The sequence below is a fragment of the Mya arenaria genome, chromosome 7, assembly GCF_026914265.1.
Source record: "Mya arenaria isolate MELC-2E11 chromosome 7, ASM2691426v1".
Classification (NCBI taxonomy): domain Eukaryota; kingdom Metazoa; phylum Mollusca; class Bivalvia; order Myida; family Myidae; genus Mya; species Mya arenaria.
Window position 1 is genome coordinate 59,969,340 of NC_069128.1, and position 18,761 is coordinate 59,988,100.

The 18,761-nt window shown below is 34.2% G+C and overlaps 1 protein-coding gene across 2 annotated transcripts in view; it reads left to right on the plus strand.

Moving 5' to 3' along the window:
• The window catches only part of LOC128240824 (dynein axonemal heavy chain 7-like), a 95,235-nt gene that overhangs the window by 673 nt on the left and 75,801 nt on the right, over positions 1–18,761 (plus strand). Inside the window, exons 2-14 of one of the 2 annotated variants that reach the window (XM_052957734.1) lie at positions 295–484; positions 2,511–2,643; positions 2,987–3,092; positions 3,569–3,752; positions 4,098–4,296; positions 4,878–4,997; positions 6,662–6,845; positions 7,506–7,685; positions 8,907–9,065; positions 10,215–10,328; positions 13,931–13,945; positions 17,671–17,798; positions 18,331–18,634. In XM_052957734.1, coding sequence (XP_052813694.1) covers positions 295–484; positions 2,511–2,643; positions 2,987–3,092; positions 3,569–3,752; positions 4,098–4,296; positions 4,878–4,997; positions 6,662–6,845; positions 7,506–7,685; positions 8,907–9,065; positions 10,215–10,328; positions 13,931–13,945; positions 17,671–17,798; positions 18,331–18,634 — 2,016 coding nt within the window. The remainder of the gene's footprint in view (positions 1–294; positions 485–2,510; positions 2,644–2,986; positions 3,093–3,568; positions 3,753–4,097; positions 4,297–4,877; positions 4,998–6,661; positions 6,846–7,505; positions 7,686–8,906; positions 9,066–10,214; positions 10,329–13,930; positions 13,946–17,670; positions 17,799–18,330; positions 18,635–18,761) is intronic. The other variant, XM_052957735.1, reaches the window with a different exon arrangement.

Genomic DNA, 18,761 nt, shown 5'->3' on the forward strand with positions numbered 1-18,761 from the left:
GAAAGACACAGTTTGTCTTCATGAACATTAATTTAATTGCACAGATACTTTTTACATACATGTATATAAATAATTTAATGCAATGTTTAATCATTAATGAATCTTGTAAGTGTAACAGACTGCACAAATCGCTATTTTTATGTAAATCTGGTGGGGATCAAACTACAACCTCTCTCTGCATGTGATCTCAGTAAAAGCTAGCACAATTAGTCAATAGCCAGACAGTTAAAGCCATGCTATCTGTGTTGAATAACCGGTTACATAAGTTCATAAGCAAGGGGCTCTGTTTTTCAGCCAAGCCCCCGGGCTAACGGAGGGAGTAAAGGAAAGGGAACCAATGATCCGATACGTTTCCTGCCTGTGCTGCCTTCCAAACGCTCTAAACCTGCATGGGAACAAAATCCACCTTCGTTTGTCCTGTCTGGCAAAGTCCCTGAAGATGATGGAAAAGACCACATTGACCTGATTGGTGAACTCACAGCACGTAAGTGAATAGATCTGAAATATGTGGTGGTGATGGTTCTAAAACAAAAGTTCAGTCATAGCAATTTGTTAAAGACAAATTCAGTGTTAAGAATGAAGTTTATGAGGATAATGTATTTAAGTTTTGTATTGTTTGGAGATGATTATAATTTAATGAAATAAAGTCTGAATCTGATATTTTTGTCACTGTGTAGAATAATGATACAAAAATAAATCTTTATGTGAGGTGAATTGCAAGTAAACTGTTCTCGGTGAGTGTGAGACAATCACTTGAGATGATGATCAAGATGGTGATTGTAAATGTGAACCATTAAAGTGAAATTACTGTTGCATAAATATCATTCATGATTTTAAAGTGTCAGCTCATACTCTGGAAGAGTTAAGAGTTATAGAAGAAAGGTACCAGTTTCCGGGGGTGTATAGGTTGTTGGAAGCAATACCAAACAGAGGTAGACAAGTCACAATTGTCATGCAGTCAGTATTTGTACTTCTGTTGTAAAAAATATAATGTCAGCCTGAAAGTGATTTCATGCAGCACTCATGGTTTTGTCAAAATTGTTATTTGTAAGTGTGTAAAGTGTTTCAAATTAAGTTTCCATTATTTTATATATTTATGAATCATCGTAAATTGTTATAAATCTTTAAATTGTACAAAATATATTTATTTTGTTTTCAATGTTTTAATTCAATATATATTAGAATAAGGCTCATCTAAAATTTAAAAAACAGCAACGAAAAAACAAATTATTTTTCTTTTCATGTATTTGTTTAACAGAGATTTGGTTTTTATTTGAATTTTTATGCAAAAGCTAAAACTAGATGATCTGGCTAAAGCCCAGGAGATCTTGGGTATGTCCCAGCTAAGAATTTCTACAACGCAATTTCTTAACCTTTAGATAGATAACACACACATTTCATACCCTGTTTATGTACCGGTACATGTAAATTTTATAAGTTTGTAAATTTTTGATAACATGTATATTCATAATAGGAAAAGCAACAAATCAAGAAAATGATATTTTAAAAAATCATCAAATTATATTTACAAAATATTCAATAATGTTGAATAACTAAAAAAGCTTTGTCTAGGTGGAACCCAGGTTTAAGTAGATTTGATATCCTTGGGTAAGAAAATGCAGACTATTCATGTTGAAGGCTTTCTTTGTATAAAATGTATATGTCAGGTATTTAAATGCCACTTCCATTAATTATTCATTTGGTCTCTTCTATGTTCGTCCAAATTAAGATTCCTAGATCATTAAGAGACTTGATGTTCTTGAAGTTATTTTGCCAGCCACCCTGTTGTACCACAATTTATATTGCTTTTTTATCACAAACTATACATGTACATGTAATTGTTGTTTCAATCAATAATCAGATAATTATGACTCACATGTTTTATATTCTAAATGCAAATGTTGGTGTGATTTTTTACAAAAAGAAACTTTTAAAAGCATGTCTTTCAATATGATTATTATTGTTTACTATATTTTATAATACAACATGTCTTTGTTCGGCCCTTTTGGTGGGGGGCTGAAATTCGGCCCCATTCCCTTCCTAAAACAGGATGCATACCCAGGTAAAAAAAAAACCCTATTAAAGGGCCCTGCCACCAATCCCGTAAAACTATGTAATAAACAATTAAATGAACAAGCTCAAATTCTTAAACTAATGCATGAAAACAAGCCCCATTTGATATAAAATCCATAATTTGTTCAAGCCAAGAAAACATTTTACCCAATTGTGCAGGGCTTGCATGCTTTTGCTAATTTATTCAACTACATCACCACTGCTCACTGCTTTATTTGCTTGTTCAAATTTTGTATTTATGCAGCAAGGCTTGTTAAAAATCTGATGACAAGCTTTAATGGCAGAATTCAGGCATGTTCATTCAAAACATTAAATTGTACATCTGCAGACAGGTCTAGTATTGTCTCAGTGCTAAAGATTTATTTGTGCTCTTATGCTGGAGGATGTATGTTTCTACGTAAAGTTTAGTAATTATTCTTAACTTGCTGTTGTTTCAGGTGACCAAAAGCGTCGCAAGCCCAACCCTAAACTGAAACCCATAGAGAAACAGAATGGTGCCGATGTTTCACAGTTCCAGCAGCCAAAAAAGGACAGAGAAAACTTCCGCAAGGCCCTCGTTGACATCATTATGTAAGTGTTCCAATATATAGTTTGTATGCCATAGAATTCTCTAGTCGAATGATGCCGATTTAAAAATCATTAAGTGTTTTTATTATCTTGTTTAAAAGCTGATGTATATAAAAAAAACTTCAAAGCTTTTAATGTGATCTTATCATTTTAAGTGGTGATCAAATCTTAGACAGTCTATATGTTACTTAACTTACCTGAAAAGAATTAACAGTTTTGAATAATTACATATTGATTATGTAATCTTCATGTAATGGTGAGAGCATGTTTAAGAAAATCAGTTTTTATGGTCCACAAATAATGATTAATGTGAAACCAATAAAATATCTTCACTTGTGTATTTTAGGCAAGAGGAAGGTCTGCCACACAGTTCCACAGCCTCCGTCAACAACGGAGAGCTTCAACCACTTTCTCGAACCGGATCACCAACATCCGCCGAGAAAGATATTCTGGTGGGTACAGTAGATTGTGAACCAGTTGCAAATTTAAAACCTGACAGAAGTTAGGAAAATTAACTTACCAGTTTGCATGCCAATGATAAGATTATATTACTGCAAGTTTTAAACCTTCAGCATTTTCTAAAAACTTGTGAAAAATGACCTAACAGAAGATGTGTGGATATAATACATGTATACATTTATACAGGCATCATGGTAATCTTGTATCAACAAAGTTACTGAACAAACATAATGATTGAGATGTTGTTTTTGAACTGGAAACTGAACTTTTTTGCTCAGCAATCAGCCTGTAAAAGTTAATTAGATAAACAGCGTCAGGTTCTAGTATTCCTTGTAATAATAGCGTATTTAATTCTTGCTGATTATGACCTCTTAAGGATTCAATTATTCAACAAAGACCATAATTATATGTTTTTGTAGTTAATATGTTGTACTTTATAAATAAATATTTAATACATTTCCCCCTACAGCGATACTACTACTACATTCACCATGGAATTGACACGGAGCACGTCGCACCCATGGAAGACTCATGGCTCGAGAATGTACTCAGCCTCATCTCTGAGGAGCTCAAGGACGGACACTTGGACACGATCGACAATCTCTCAGACGAGATGAGGGAGGACTACCTCCTTAGCGTGAAGAAAGCCATTGGTGAGAACGCAGTGTTTTTCCACTATTTTCGAAATGGGAGCTGGGCGTTTCTGATTTGGAAAAACAAGTTATTTTGTTTAATATTTTTGTTGGGAATTCAAATTTTGTTTAGAAATGAAGAAGAATGCTATTAAGAAAAGACAAAAATACTTAAAGTTCAAAGGTTTAAATCTTTGCTGAAATATATATTATATATTTATTGTTTTAAAGCATATTAGTAATTTTATTTTCACTTTGGGGGAAAAAGAATCTTTGAGCCTTTTGAATGGGCCAAAGTTTCCTAAATCTAAGAGATTAAAGACCAAATAAGAAACAGGAGATTTGCATTTGATTCTGATTTTCCAGTGGACTTTGTGCTAAAGGACCCTCGTGAGCGGGAAGATGACAAGACAGTGAAACTACTGCCACATCGTGAGGAGCTGGAGGTGGTTCCAAAGCCTTGGAATCGCTCCTACCTTGGGGCTCTTGACGTGGTATCGGTCAACCTTCATGTGACCAACCCCTGTATGCTTCAGGTGCTAGACCTCTGGCACGCCTCTTTTGGGTAAGTGGGTTTTATCTAGCCCAGTCCACAAATTTTACATTGGGGTCCTCAACCTCATATCAGTCAAACTACACGAAACTAATTCCTGTATAATATGCGACAAGTGCTAGACCTATCACACACTTGTTTGGATAAGAGGAATTGCAAGAACATGTTATTATGCTTGCTGTTTGTACAATAGTGGAAAACAAATGAATGGAAACATGTAAAAAATAGTGAAAGATAGTTTGACTATTTTTAACTTGTCCAAGCAGGCTGCAATAAATGGGATTTCCAATTTGGCCTTTGTAAGAAAATAAACAAGAATGCTTTAAAAAAATAGGCTATACAGATAAAAGAATGTGATAAAGTTTATTTCTTGAAGAATACATACCATTCATGCCAAAACAATTTTGGATGTCCTTTTTTCAGAGCATAAAATGGTGAAAAAATGTATTTATTTTAGAATACTTTTTTGAAAAAAGCCACATGATAGCTTTTGAGTTTATATGTACTGAATTGAAATTAGATGTGAGTTTAAAATTGTATGACATACATGCTCATCATCAGTTGATACATCTGCATTATGCCTGTTATTCTAGGAGTCTGCGGTTTATCGACATAGAGGAGTTCCACAATCGGCAGGACTCCATGGAGCTAGGGGGATTCCAGAACCTCTGTATGAGACACATCGAGGCCGCCAAGGAAAAACTCCTCAAAAAGTGAGACATGGTTCAGATTCAAGTTGCTTTAATCAGCTTTAAAATAAGGCCCCTTTCTTGTTTTAAGTTTTTGAAAAGATGCTTTTTTATATTTAAAATGATCTTTAAGGAATCTGACCCACAAATATGTAAATGTTGGATGCCTGGTGACCAGTGGTCAAAATTAGCACTCGGCCCAAAATCTGATGCCAAGCACTAGTTACGATATAAATTTGGGCTTGATATTTCAAAAGCCAAATTACAATGACTGGGTGACCCCATATTATTTTGTTATTATTTTGTATGCAGGAAAAATAAATTAATTCTTAGCTAAAAATAATACATCAAACAAGTTTTTTTTTTGGTTCAATGATTGTTAAATAGGTGAGTTTAGGTCCTAGTTCAGTTGAAATAAATAGCAAAAATAAAAATGTTATAACTTCATGTGTTATTTTCATTTGGTCAATTATTTTATATATTAGCAATCAGAATGCAACACCCTTTCAAATGATACCAAAATACCATGGATCTCAAGGCATCAAAATTTAACATTATGGCTAATGGAGCAGTCAGGAAAATATGAGGTAATGTTTCAGATTCCTAAAAATTTTAGCATGAAAATCTCTCTTTAATGATAATCTGAAAATGGTGAATATTGAAAATGAAACAGTTCTAAAAGTACGTTCATAATTATATAACAATATACCATATAATTATATATATACAAGGTATATTTTTTCATTGACAATCTTGCTTAAATTACATGCTTAGTGATAGATTTGCATCTATAAATGCAAAAGAAGAAGAATTTGTGCAAGTTACTAGAGTTTAATGTTGAAATATTCTACAATGTGTCCATGAATTCTATGTTGTATAAAGGACAGGGTTTTTTTCTTTTATTGCACTGAATTTCCCCTTATCGGTATTTTAATTTCTTTTCATAACATGATGTGTCACAAACTTCCCCATGTGTACATAATGTTCTCATTTTTGCCCCGTAACAAATAATGTACCATTAAACTGCAAGGAGGTATTGGAAGTGATCCAATTCAAATCTATTGATCTTTAATCAATACTAATGTATATATTAAGCCTTGTAAGACTTGAAGCACACTTGGCAAATCAGCTGTTCTGATTGTATAAAGTTTTTTGTACAATGTTATATTGTGCAATGTGTTAATCTATAAACATGCTTAAGATTGGCCTAATTTTGATTTTAAATCGCAATTTCTGTCCATGACTCAGGGTACCCAAAACAAAAAGACCAATTTTGGTGGATTTTCAATTTGTCCTGTGTATTGAAAGCAAACTTTTCAAGACTAGTAAACTACCCATAACTATTTTTTGGCAGTAACAATAAATACATTTAATAATAATTAAAAACCATTTGATTTGATTCATTGTGGTTTTCATTTAGCATTTCAAACAATATGCACTGCTTTTTTCATGCACATGCAAAAAAAACACAGAATATAAATAATAGACTGCAACTAATTTTTGTCCTGCGCATCATAAAAATAACCTGCATTAGCCTTTCAGCTGTCAGGTCAGACAAAATGTGTTGTGCACTACAATATCCCCCAACTGCCCCCCCCCCCCCATACCACAAAGAATAGCTCTTGAAGCGAGTTCTGCCTTGTAAACAGCACACTCACATTTACAAATAACTTCTTTTCTCTCTGCAGATGGTTCCCAGAGGTACAGAACATCTTCTACATGGGCAACAAGCGCAAGCAGGTTCCCAGCAACCAAGACCAGGAGAAACTTGAGTCATTCTTCAACTGTGCAGCCACCCTGATGACAGAAAACCTCCAGCAGCTGTCACTGCTCTCCCTGGGTGACTACCAGGATCTACTAGTACAACCAGCGGTTAGTATGTCGTAGGGGTTAGGGGTTTGGTTTTTCAACTGTGCAGCCACTCTGATGACGTACTGTCAGCAGGTATCATTGCTCTCCTGGGTGACTACCAGGACCAACTTTAAGTACAACCAGCAGTAATTGTTATTTTTTACTATTTTTAAGTGTGACTTCCTTTAAAGGATCTTGCTGTTCAGTTTGTGCTAACAAAATACTGCCACCTGCTTTTCTCCTTCTTGATGATTAGCAATGCTTCCTTACACAACCTATGGAAGGGAAATTTGGGGACATACTTATGACTTTAGAATGCTTGATTGAAGTCATATTTTCCTTTTGGCTTTTATGGCTGTTACATTACTAAAATGTTCCCTCTTAAACCACAGTGGCTTGATGTCAAAGTTTCATAAATTACAGTATAGGGTATTTATTTTTTCAAATCTCATTTTATGTTTATGGCAATGTATTATATTGATGATATACATGTTCAAGTATGTATAAAATATTTTGGCTAGTTGAATTTTTTTATTGTGACTTTAATGAGCCTTTGTCATCAAGCCACTGTGTCTTAAACATGGCCTCACTTTTTCAAATAAATATTATTTTGACATAGTTCTCATATTAATACTTTGTCTTATCTTACACCTTTGCACAGTTATCTTTTCTTTGTTTTAGAAATCCACAAGAGCGTATGAACACCCTGGGTTCATTATGCGCCTGATCCTGGATAATACACAGATCAAGTTTGAGCCCACGTTCAAGGACTTTGAGGTGGTGCTTCTCAACGTATTTGACGTGATGATCAAGGCCTCGCAGGTCGTGCCACGTGTGGAGACTAAACTGTACTCCGAATGGGTAAGCAACTAGTGACAGTTTCATACAATGTTTGTGGTGAAAATTTAACTTTTAGATGAACAAGCCTGAATTCATACACTACTGCTGGGTGTCAATTTTTCTTCTGTCTTTCCAATTAATACCCGGGTTTTCACTTGCGATCTCCATTGGCATCAAACACATCAAAATTTCAAAAGTGGAAACAATTTGGTACCATTTTTTTATACATTTCTTTTTTCAAAATATTTAATTTTCAATGTCATATTGGGCACTAACATCAGGGTTCGAATTTAACTTTTTTTGATACTCGCAAATTTTTGCGAGTGCTCAAATTTTCAACTCGCAAAACCAGACACTCACTCGCATTTTTTAAGGCAAACCTTTATGTTTTCTAGGGAAAAGTATATATTTAATTGAAAACAATGGCTTAAGGTATAGTTTAATTGTTTTAATGAATGATCATGTAATTGTACAATAAACAATATCATCATATATGTAACACTGACAGTACGAACTGCGGAAGTCTGATCAGGCCAGTATTGGTCTGTGCAAAACGTTCCTTTCGTCATCTGTGTTGAGGGTCAATTTAATGTTCCACTCCCTCTTCCACATAGTAACAGTTTTAACGGACGAATTATTTCATTTTGGCTTCTTTTTTGGAACTGATTGATCATTGCCATCAGCCGTCGGCGATTTTAAAATCAACACGCGTAAAAAAACTTATCTTTTAGCTTGTCATCATTATACAGACTGTGTCTCGATACGATTATCGCTAAATACCGCCACCAAAAATGGAAACGAAAGACCTGGTCTACAAAAATACATAGTAACGAGTACCTGCCACATAGTAACGAGTACCTGTCTGTGAGCATTACATTAATCTACGTCATCAATTTCTGCGTGATTATGGGAAAACGAAAGTAGGCATTTCTAAAATTAGTTTTATATCTATTGTGCAGGAATTGATCATCGATTATGATCATATCTATTTCGAGGATTGCATATTTTCTGCAAATTTTTGCGAGGGTCTTTAAATTCAACTCGCATATTTCAATTTTGGCTCGCATTTTGCAAGTGTGCGAGTGCTAAATTCGAACCCTGTAACATGCCCCCTTCAAGGCACTGCCCCTATTTTGTAAAAGGGGCTTGTTCGGACCCTTGGACTCTCTGGCATAAAGTAGTGACAACTTTGAAATACCTAGAGGGAATCCTGATTTACTATAATGCCCCTGTACATTACAGAGTGGGGACAAGTCAAAGGCGACGCTGAAGCCCGTGATCTTGGAGGACATTTTGGAAGCTCACAAGGAGCAGGTTCGCGAACTGATCAAGCGCGAGAGTGTGGGACCCGTAGAACACTGCAAGATATATGACAAGTACAACTTCCTCATCACAAAACAGGTATGGAGGGGCAAGTCTTTTTTCCCCAATTTTTGGAAACTGACCCTTAATTTGTGTGGACTTTCAACTAAAATAAACTAGTTTTGTGGGCTGGTAGATGGCATTAACAATTCTGCAGCAGTTTTTATTCAATGTCATTTTTTCAGAAGTTTTTATCTGTATGTTGAATTTGGGTCAATGAAGTTAATAGGTCAAATCTTCAATAGTCTTTTATTGCTATAAAACTTGGTTAGAGTACTTGTCTGTATGTTGTATTTTATTGCCAGTTGATCTTTTATATAATGAAGACTGTGTTTACTTTAAAACATAACATTTTGTTTATTTTCAATTTCTTGCAGTTGGTAAGCCTAGTTGCAAAGTTTGATGACAATTTTGTAAAAATGTTTTTTTGCATTTACATTTGAAAATACATATCTTATTTTGACCTTAAACAGTAAAAAAAAAAATGTAATATGAAATTATTTTTTTTAATACATTACACAGTGGACAGAATATAAGTTTTTCAAGACTGGACACTAATTTCAGAAGTATTATAAGTGTGATACACATTATTTAAATGCATAATTCCTTTTGTACAGGAGTTTTGAAATGTGTTGACCCTTTTTTGGTTTTAAAATCATTGTGCTTTTTGCATGAACAGTTTATTTTTATCACATGATGTTGTGTTGTTTGAGTGTAATACAACCATTACGTTTTTATGCCCCACGAATGACTCTAAGGTAATTCATAAGTTGACATTAACATAATTTCAGTGTTAATTTAATGTTACCAAAAAATGAATAAATTTTTCAATTTAAACTTGAATCTGTTTGGATTATGAAATTGATAATCAATCGTATTGGCCTTGCCCATTATTTCTGATAATTGATCTTGGTATTTATATGATTTTTAATGCTTATACATGTTTATTCATTTTTTTTCTTTGTTTCAGACTGTTTTTAAATTGAGTGTAGTTAACGTAAATTATTGTCATAAATTTAATTGAACAAAAAGAATAAATCCTGATAACTAAATGTTGGCAGCACAGTGTGTCTGGCAAAACAGAAATGTGGTCACAGCATGAATTCTGCTAAGTACAAAAAATACAACAATAAATTATTATATAAAAAAAAATACTATTATAAAATACAATGCATACATCGGTTGCAGGCAGAGACAGATGTGGAACAGTTCCTGAAAGAGACGCACACATTTGACGAGTACAAGAAGGAGGTGGAGAAATATCACAGGCTCGTGGAGGAGATCACGTACAACTCCATCAAGGTAAGCAGGTCTGAAGGGGTAGTAGGATATTGCGTTTGACAGTTTTTAAACCATTCGGGAAACGTTTTTGTGATACCTTTTGGCAATTTTGCACCAGTGCTACCAGGAATTTACCCAGATTGGGCTTTTAGGTCAGATTTGTTTTAGTCTCTGCTAGTGGTCAATTACTTTAACTGCTAAAAACATGAAGAACAGGGGTTTCATAATATTCGAAAGAAGCAGGGTAAATTACTGTAAGTAGGCTGGCTTTAGGGAGACCTTTTCGAGATAATTTTACAAGGGGCATCAAAAAAGTAGCTTGTTGGATTGAAGGCATTGCTAGTGTGTTAAGTTTTTACTCATCTCTCAAGACATTTTGAAACCCCTGAAATAACATTATCAAGATAGACACACATCCTTTAGGTTCACTGTAGATGGGATGTTGGACTTGCACAGTTTTATGTATGGTTGGATCAAAGGCTTGGTTTTTAGAGGGGAAAAACCTGGTTTGTAATGACTGCTTTTTATTCCAAATTTTAACTGTATTGGTATTGGTTGTAACCACATGGTACTGTGTATTACAAAATAAAGATTCATTTTGGTAACTGTATTTACATAAAAAGTGTGCTTTGTAAACAGAAAGTTTGACATTTACCTACATTCTTCTGATTTTTATTCAAAGTTGCTATTTTCAAACATTTTCCCATTGAAGTCCCTTTGTACCTTTTAAGGAATCTGACCCACAAAAATCTACAGATATAAAATAAAAGACCATAATGATTTTAAAGCTACAACAGTTAGTATTGTTGCTCTTATTTTAACTGAATTGGACATAAAACAACCTAAAATCTTTGAAGTCAAAGAAACTCAATTGTTGAAGTTTTTAGTATTCTTGTTTAGTTTAATTCTTTCTGTGTACAGTACACTCCACGCGGAACTACCACTTTCCGTTTTCCTCGGCGGATTTTGGTCATCGCGGACACGACATCCAAGAAAGAAAACAAAGACATTTTTGTTAAACGGTCTGCCAATAATAGACTGTATGAAGCAATTATGTACAGTTACACTTATTGAATCATCAATAAAAGTCAACACATTCAATGATATAGGTAACTAATTAATGTGATGAATTAAAGTTGGAAATGCAATACTTAAGTTACATTTGAAAACACCACTCAGACACATTAATCCTGCATAACAATATACATGCTCTCCATCCTCGTGGGTAAAACTGTGAGTTAAGTGACGTCACACAGTGTGACTGTTTGATCTGAAGCCGATAGAATGTGTTATTCATTTCAATGCATGTATAAAATGGTGTTTAATGGGATTTTAATTAACTTGACGAAGGATTTACACTTATATGCGTAATAAATAAGTTTAGAACCATTGATAACTACGGATAAATTAATAAGTGTTAATAAGTGGTAAAATGCAAATTAAGAAATAATGACCGAAAAATATTCACACTGACAAAGTTCTCAACACCTTCATTACTCCAATCTAATTAAGTTCTCAACACCTTAATATATTAAAAGAAAGATGACAATAACAAACACAAACGCACGCTATGGTATATCTTTTAATTACATAATGTGAAAAACAACAGTTGTTTGACGATGCTGATGAAAATTTACAATAATTGTTTTTAAAAAGAAACTTACTGTACTTTTAAAATTAATTATCTAATTATTTAATACTGTTTTAACAGAAGCAATGTACTGTAGTAGCTATGCACAAAACGCGGAGTTCCGCGATTAGGTCTATAAATCGATACGATCACCGGCGCTACCGGCAATAAAACCCTCCATAGAAAACGATTAACTCAGTGCAATGAAAAAGGTTGTGTACTCGGCGGAAATCCGCGATAAATTAAAAACGCCTCCGAGTCACCGAGGAAAGTGGTAGTTCCGCGTGGAGTGTACTGTACCTTCAAATGATACCAAAATCATATTGGGTCACCGAGCATACAAAATCCACCCATTTGTGGTTCAGATCCCTTAAAAATGTTTTTTGCTAAACTACTGTCTGTTTCAAGAAAAGTTGGTGTAATATCACTATCTGTAAATAATGTTTATATTATTTATCATAAATTTTTAACAGATATCATATCCTTGCAATTCTTAATTATTGTGTACACATAATGTTATAATAACGAAGAATGTATGCATGCAAAAGAAAATGTACTAATGTATTCAATACTATTCAATTATTTAGAGCTGTGTATGTATTGACAGTTATTTGTTCAGCCTCAGATTAATCATTTAGAATAAAAGTGCAGCTAATGATCAGTTATGGAAATTAGATTTTTGATTGAACTTAACCTGAATTCTGAAGTACCAGGCACAAAAACCTGTATACAAGCCTTGCTTATAAAATCCATAATTTGAGCCAAGCCCAAAGAGCATTTTTCCAGTGCTAATTTTGACCACTGCTAATGATACACATAAGGACATTGTTCTCTGGACAAATTGATTAAGAAACACTGTAGTACAAAGTTCTATATCATGTCATAGTTGATATGACAGAAGTTTCATTTATTATACAAGTTTCATATATTTGATGTGATTTGACTGTGAGTGCAGTAAAGTCAAAAGCTCATTGACATGATCAGTGTCAACCTAAATTTATTTCATAGCTTTGTCCACAGAATTAAGTCCTAGCTTGTAAGATCTTCAATAAATGATTTTGAGATTTGAATTTCAGGGTGTTCAAATAGAAAATAACCCCATAATGATTGAAGTCAGTTCCCCCTTGTAATCCGTCATCTGTATTGTTCCCTGTTTTGTTTGTACCTTTGTTGTGCATACCATGTGTCGCTTCGAGACAAAATTTGTCTGCCAGTAAATTATGTTTAATATCAATTTCTTCATCATGTGTTCAATCAAGTCATCTGTTTGTAGTAGTACACTGAATTTTAAATTATTTGGAAAGGAAAATGTCTTTGTAGTAATGTATAGGTAACACATCTGTCTCCAAATCATGAGGACATTTCATCATGCCCATCATTTTCATGCATAAACCTTTTCTAGAATTTCGATTTCATTGTGTTGAATCAAGCTTTGATCTGGACACAATCTGGTCGAAATGAAGCAGTGTTAAATGTGACAACAGACCATTGGTCAAACAGTAAAAATATTATGGGATTCATTACTCTTTAGTTTGTTTAACGCAGAAATAACGTCAAGGCATTGTGATAGCCTCCAAGTTGGTAACTTGTCAATGTTAAATCTATAACCTTGTCCATTTAAATCCTAAAACTATTCAAGATATTCGAATAAAACTCAATACATTATAATGCTGCCAGAAAGAATATGCACATGTATGGCAAGGCCCATAACTCTGCTTTTAAAAATTGTTGAGTTATGCCCCTTGTTTCACTAAAGCAGAATATGAGCGTTTATGTTGAACATTTTTAATTTTCAAGTAATGAGCAAGGGCAATAACTCTGTTTGTAATGATTGTTGAGTTATACCCCTTGTTCCACTTAAACAGCATTCTCTGATCTCTTGTTCTAACAATATAACATCAAATGTTTATGTATATTTCCATGATTCAGTACACATGTATGCTATATTGCTTCGTATTTATTGTGTGTAACTGAGCTCTGTTTGTGATGACAGCGAGGGAATGGCAAGGTAGTGTACACCCCACACATTACAGTATGACTCCTCTAGCATGCTCTAGATTCCCCCAGGTTTTATACCATGTATTTCTCATCATATAAAGATATGGACCTTCTTGAGTGGAGTTGTTATTTTAGAACTTTTATTGGGATACTTGAGTAAATCTTAGATGAAGTAGCACACTTAGTTAAAGCTAAATTAATTGGGTGTTTCTAGGTAAAGCTAAGATTAAATGGATGTATTTATGTTAAACTTGGTTTAATTGGGCACACTTAGGTGAAGCTTAGTTTAATTAAATGTATCAAGGTGAAGCTAAGATAAATTGGGCACTTAAAGGTGAAGCTTTAGTTTAATTGGGTATTTCTAGGTGAAGCTAAGTTATGTTTGGCACATTTAGCTGAAGCTTCGTTTATCAACAACTAAGATTAATGGTATTTTTCTGCAATGTATGCTGTCATAATATTAGGCTTAATGATTGGTTGCTGGTTACCATTTTGCCACAAGACATCCATAATGACTTAAAGATCTAAGGGAATGTTTGAATGTTATTGTTTGAAACTTGAGTAAAATTGTTATCTAGCCAATGTACTTGTTTATATAAATCTTTTAAGATACCAACAAATATATCAACTTAATTACAACTTCATTCAAGTGGTCCATACAGTTTTGATCTGTCAGTCTAATGTAGGTGTGTTATAGACTGATAGGCCCCGCCCACTCTTTCTGCTCACTTTGTTTCTGCTTGATCAAATAAATTCTATGCCTATTTTATTATCAAATATCATATAAATAATAACTGTATGTGACGTTGTTAGCAAAAAAGAGTTCTGTTGAGAATAAAGAGACGTTTTTGTTTTTGCGAGGTTCTTTGCCTCCTAAGCAGGCAATCATAGCTATTTTTAATTATTAAGTATATTAATTGAATGCTACTTAATTGTTTTTTATTTTGAAATCTAGGTTTGGTTTGTTTTTGTTGTTGTTAACGTGAATACTTCAACGGGACTCAAATTTGCTGATGATGTCACATATTTTTCAACTTTTGGTGCACCGGATTTTGAAAGTTGTTACTATGTAACAGCAGCGGATTTAATGAAATCATAAAGGTTACGGTAGAAGATTTTGTGAACTTTAAAATGTAAAACTCTGGTGCACCAAAAGTGTTCACTTTTGTATTTTGGCCTGATATCAAATATATGTGATTTCTCTTTCAATTTACTTTCCTCCCTGCCCAGTGGCTGTATTAATGGCAATATATCGAAAAAAAATGAAGGAATAAGGATAAGTTCCTGGCAAATGGTGTTCTTTTGAATGTATAAAAACCCCTATAACTTGCCGTATTTTAGATTTTTTTCCCCTTAGACAAATAGCTATTGAATTAGAAAAATACTTAAGTGATTAGTGTGTGATAGTGATGGCCTTGTTTTAGTGATTTAGAAAAAAAACTTGTATGAAAAACTAGATTTTTTCTTCATATATTTCAGTGTTGTTTGAAAGACCTCTTTGTCTGTTTTGTCCAAAGCTGTTCTTTATAGTGAAGATATGGTAGAGTCAAGTGTCTGTACGTCCGTCTGTCTGTCTGTTGTCAAACATCACAAAGTCAGGGTCTACATTTTAACAGCAAAATTAAGTTGTTTTTCATCACCAACACAAAATGATATGTGCATACTAAATCATGGATTTAATTTGCTTTAATTTTATGAAGGACTTTCACACGTTCTATCAAAAATCTGTATATTAGGTTTATGCCGATTTAATACATCTGGTACCTTGCTTTTATTTAAAAATGCATGCCTTTTTATATCAATATCACTTTTTTCACAATGTTTAAGTATGAATCACATTATATTTTTGTCACATTTGTACCTTTCATTATTATTTTATTGGTTGAATGGAATTGATAGATATTTTTGTTCACTTCACTTTTTATGCCCCCTTTTGAAAAAAGTGGGGTATATTGTTTTGCACATGTCGGTCGGTCGGTCGGTCGGTCTGTCTGTCTGTCGGTCGGTCGGTCGGTCGGTCGGAATACCAAATGGTTTCCGATCAATAACTTGAGAACGCTTTGACCGAGGGACCTCATACTTGGTATGTGTATTGGTCATCACCAGCAGATGAACCCTATTGATTTTGAGGTCAGTGGGTCAAAGGTCAAGGTCAGTGTGACCTTTACATGAAAAACGGTTTCCGATCAATAACTTGAGAACGCTTTGACCCAGGAACCTCATACTTGGTAGGTGTATTGGTCATGACCAGCAGATGAACCCTATTGATTTTGAGGTCAGTGGGTCAAAGGTCAAGGTCAGTGTGACCTTAACATGAAAAACGGTTTCCGATCAATAACTTCAGAACGCTTTGACCCAGGGACCTCATACTAGGTAGGCTTATTGGTCATGACCAGCAGATGAACCCTATTGATTTTGAGGTCAGTGGGTCAAAGGTCAAGGTCAGTGTGACCTTTACATGAAAAACGGTTTCCGATCAATAACTTGAGAACGCTTTGACCCAGGAACCTCATACTTGGTAGGTGTATTGGTCATGACCAGCAGATGAACCCTATTGATTTTGAGGTCAAAGGTCAAGGTCAGTGTGACCTTAACATGAAAAACGGTTTCCGATCAATAACTTGAGAACGCTTTGACCCAGGGACCTCATACTAGGTAGGCTTATTGGTCATGACCAGCAGATGAACCCTATTGATTTTGAGGTCAGTGGGTCAAAGGTCAAGGTCAGTGTGACTGTAAGCTGAAAAAAGGTTTTCTGATTGTCCATATTTTATTTTCTTATATAGTAGACAGTAGAAATTTATATGTCACTAAATGCATGAGTTGAAGTATCAGTTTTCAGTGAACATCTAGTTTAATTATGCCCCCCTTCGAAGCAGAGGGGTTATATAATTGCTTTGCACATGTCGGTCGGTCTGTTGGAAGACCAAAGCTTGTCCGAGTGATAACTCAACAATTCCCGGACCTATGGTCATCAAACTTGACATGAAGATTAGGTATGACCAGTAGATGACCTGCCTCATATGCATCCAATGACAAATCAGCTGTCATTTCAGTCCATGCATATTTCATTCAATTGTCCAAATAATTCTGGCAACTTGGCGCTCAGGGGGCATAATGTTTGACAAACATCTCTTGTTTATCTTTTTACTTTGTAAATTCGTACCATAATTTTGAGCTCTTTATGTAGAAATATAGCATATTTATTATAAATCGAAGTAGGTTATGGTAGAAAAAATAATATTCATCTAAAAGTTATATACAATTATCTTGAACTTTATGAAATAGTTTCTTATTCTCAAATGAGTCATTTATATTCTTTTATCTCAATACTTGTTATTTTTTTTATTTAGAAAAATTGAAAAAGTTAAAAAATTAAGCTCACAATAAAGGGTTGTAGAGGATGTTTTTTGTTAATGTTATGTCTTTAATGTAATTATTAAAACTTAATTACTTGGAAAGTTGTGATATAGTTACTTTTTGAAAGTAGAACTATAGTTTTAAGAGAAATATATCAACTTTTAATATAAGAAAAATTGGTGCTCTCAGTGCAGAAAGAAGTTAGTTAAAAGCCCAAAATGTGCCTTAAATATCCACAACTTCCCAAACCATTTATGTAGTTTTGTTTTTCCTAATGTCTTATATATAACTAGTCATCATAGCACCACCCACAAATTACTAATGCCTCTTATATTACTCGTGAGACTAAACACAATCATTTCTGGTTCCCTGCAGGTCCTGAGACTAGGCATGTTTGAGATTCACTGTGATGACCTGATCCGGGCTCTGTCCAAGCGATCTGACACCCTGTGTACAAAACTTCTCGGCAGAATGGCAAAAGACCACCAAGAGGAGAACAAGGCGTAAGTTCCCAGTGTTTTAGGGTCAAATTTCAGCCTCATTCCAAATGCTAAAACATATACTTTATTTCCAAAATTTAAAATAAAATTCCTAATTTTTGTTTTTATTATTTTGGTTGCCAAAACCATATTTATATTCTTAAGGAAACAAACTGTTACACATTCTTTCATCTTTATCTGTCTTAATTAATATTCTTGTCCAATTTCTAAGCAAAATTGAAATCCCTAATTTTAGTAAAAATCACACATTTTTCCGAATCGGAAAGACCCTTGCCTCATTCTCTAAATTGTTAAAAAAAACCACACTGATTTTTTTGTTACAACAAATATATTATAGTAATTAATGCGATACCATATTTCATGGTGAGTGAGTGTAAGTCTATTTGAGCCATAGGATTTTAGGATGGACTGACAACAGTAAATCTATAATTGCCCCTCTTATTCATGTGGGGAATAAAGAAATTTATTTGAAAACAAATAAAATGAATGCCATTACATCTTACTAAAATTATATTCTCTCACTTTCCCACCCCAGGTTGTGTGACGATTATGAGCAGATTGCAGAGAAGGCCCTGACAACACCCTCAAACACTGAGGCCCTGATGGAGCTCAAAGAGTACATTGAGAAGGTCGAATCTGATATCATCTTCACCATGGAGAAGAGACTCTATGGTTCACAAGAGAGGCTCTCGTTTCTCTCAGATTTTGCCCAGTTCTCCCCCGCGGAGATTCGCCTGAACGCAAATGTCTTCATGTGGCATGGTCGTATGCCAGCCATCTTTGAGGAACACAAGTTGATCATCTCAGAGAAGAGGTCCCAGTATGAGGATAATCTTAAGGTTGGTTTAATATGACAGGATAAGATAAGATGGATGAAGAGAAATTGATTGTAACATATTTGGAAGGCCCACAATTAATGAAAATACCCGTAACCCGATTCGTTAAAGCCCTCCGGGGTTTGTTTTT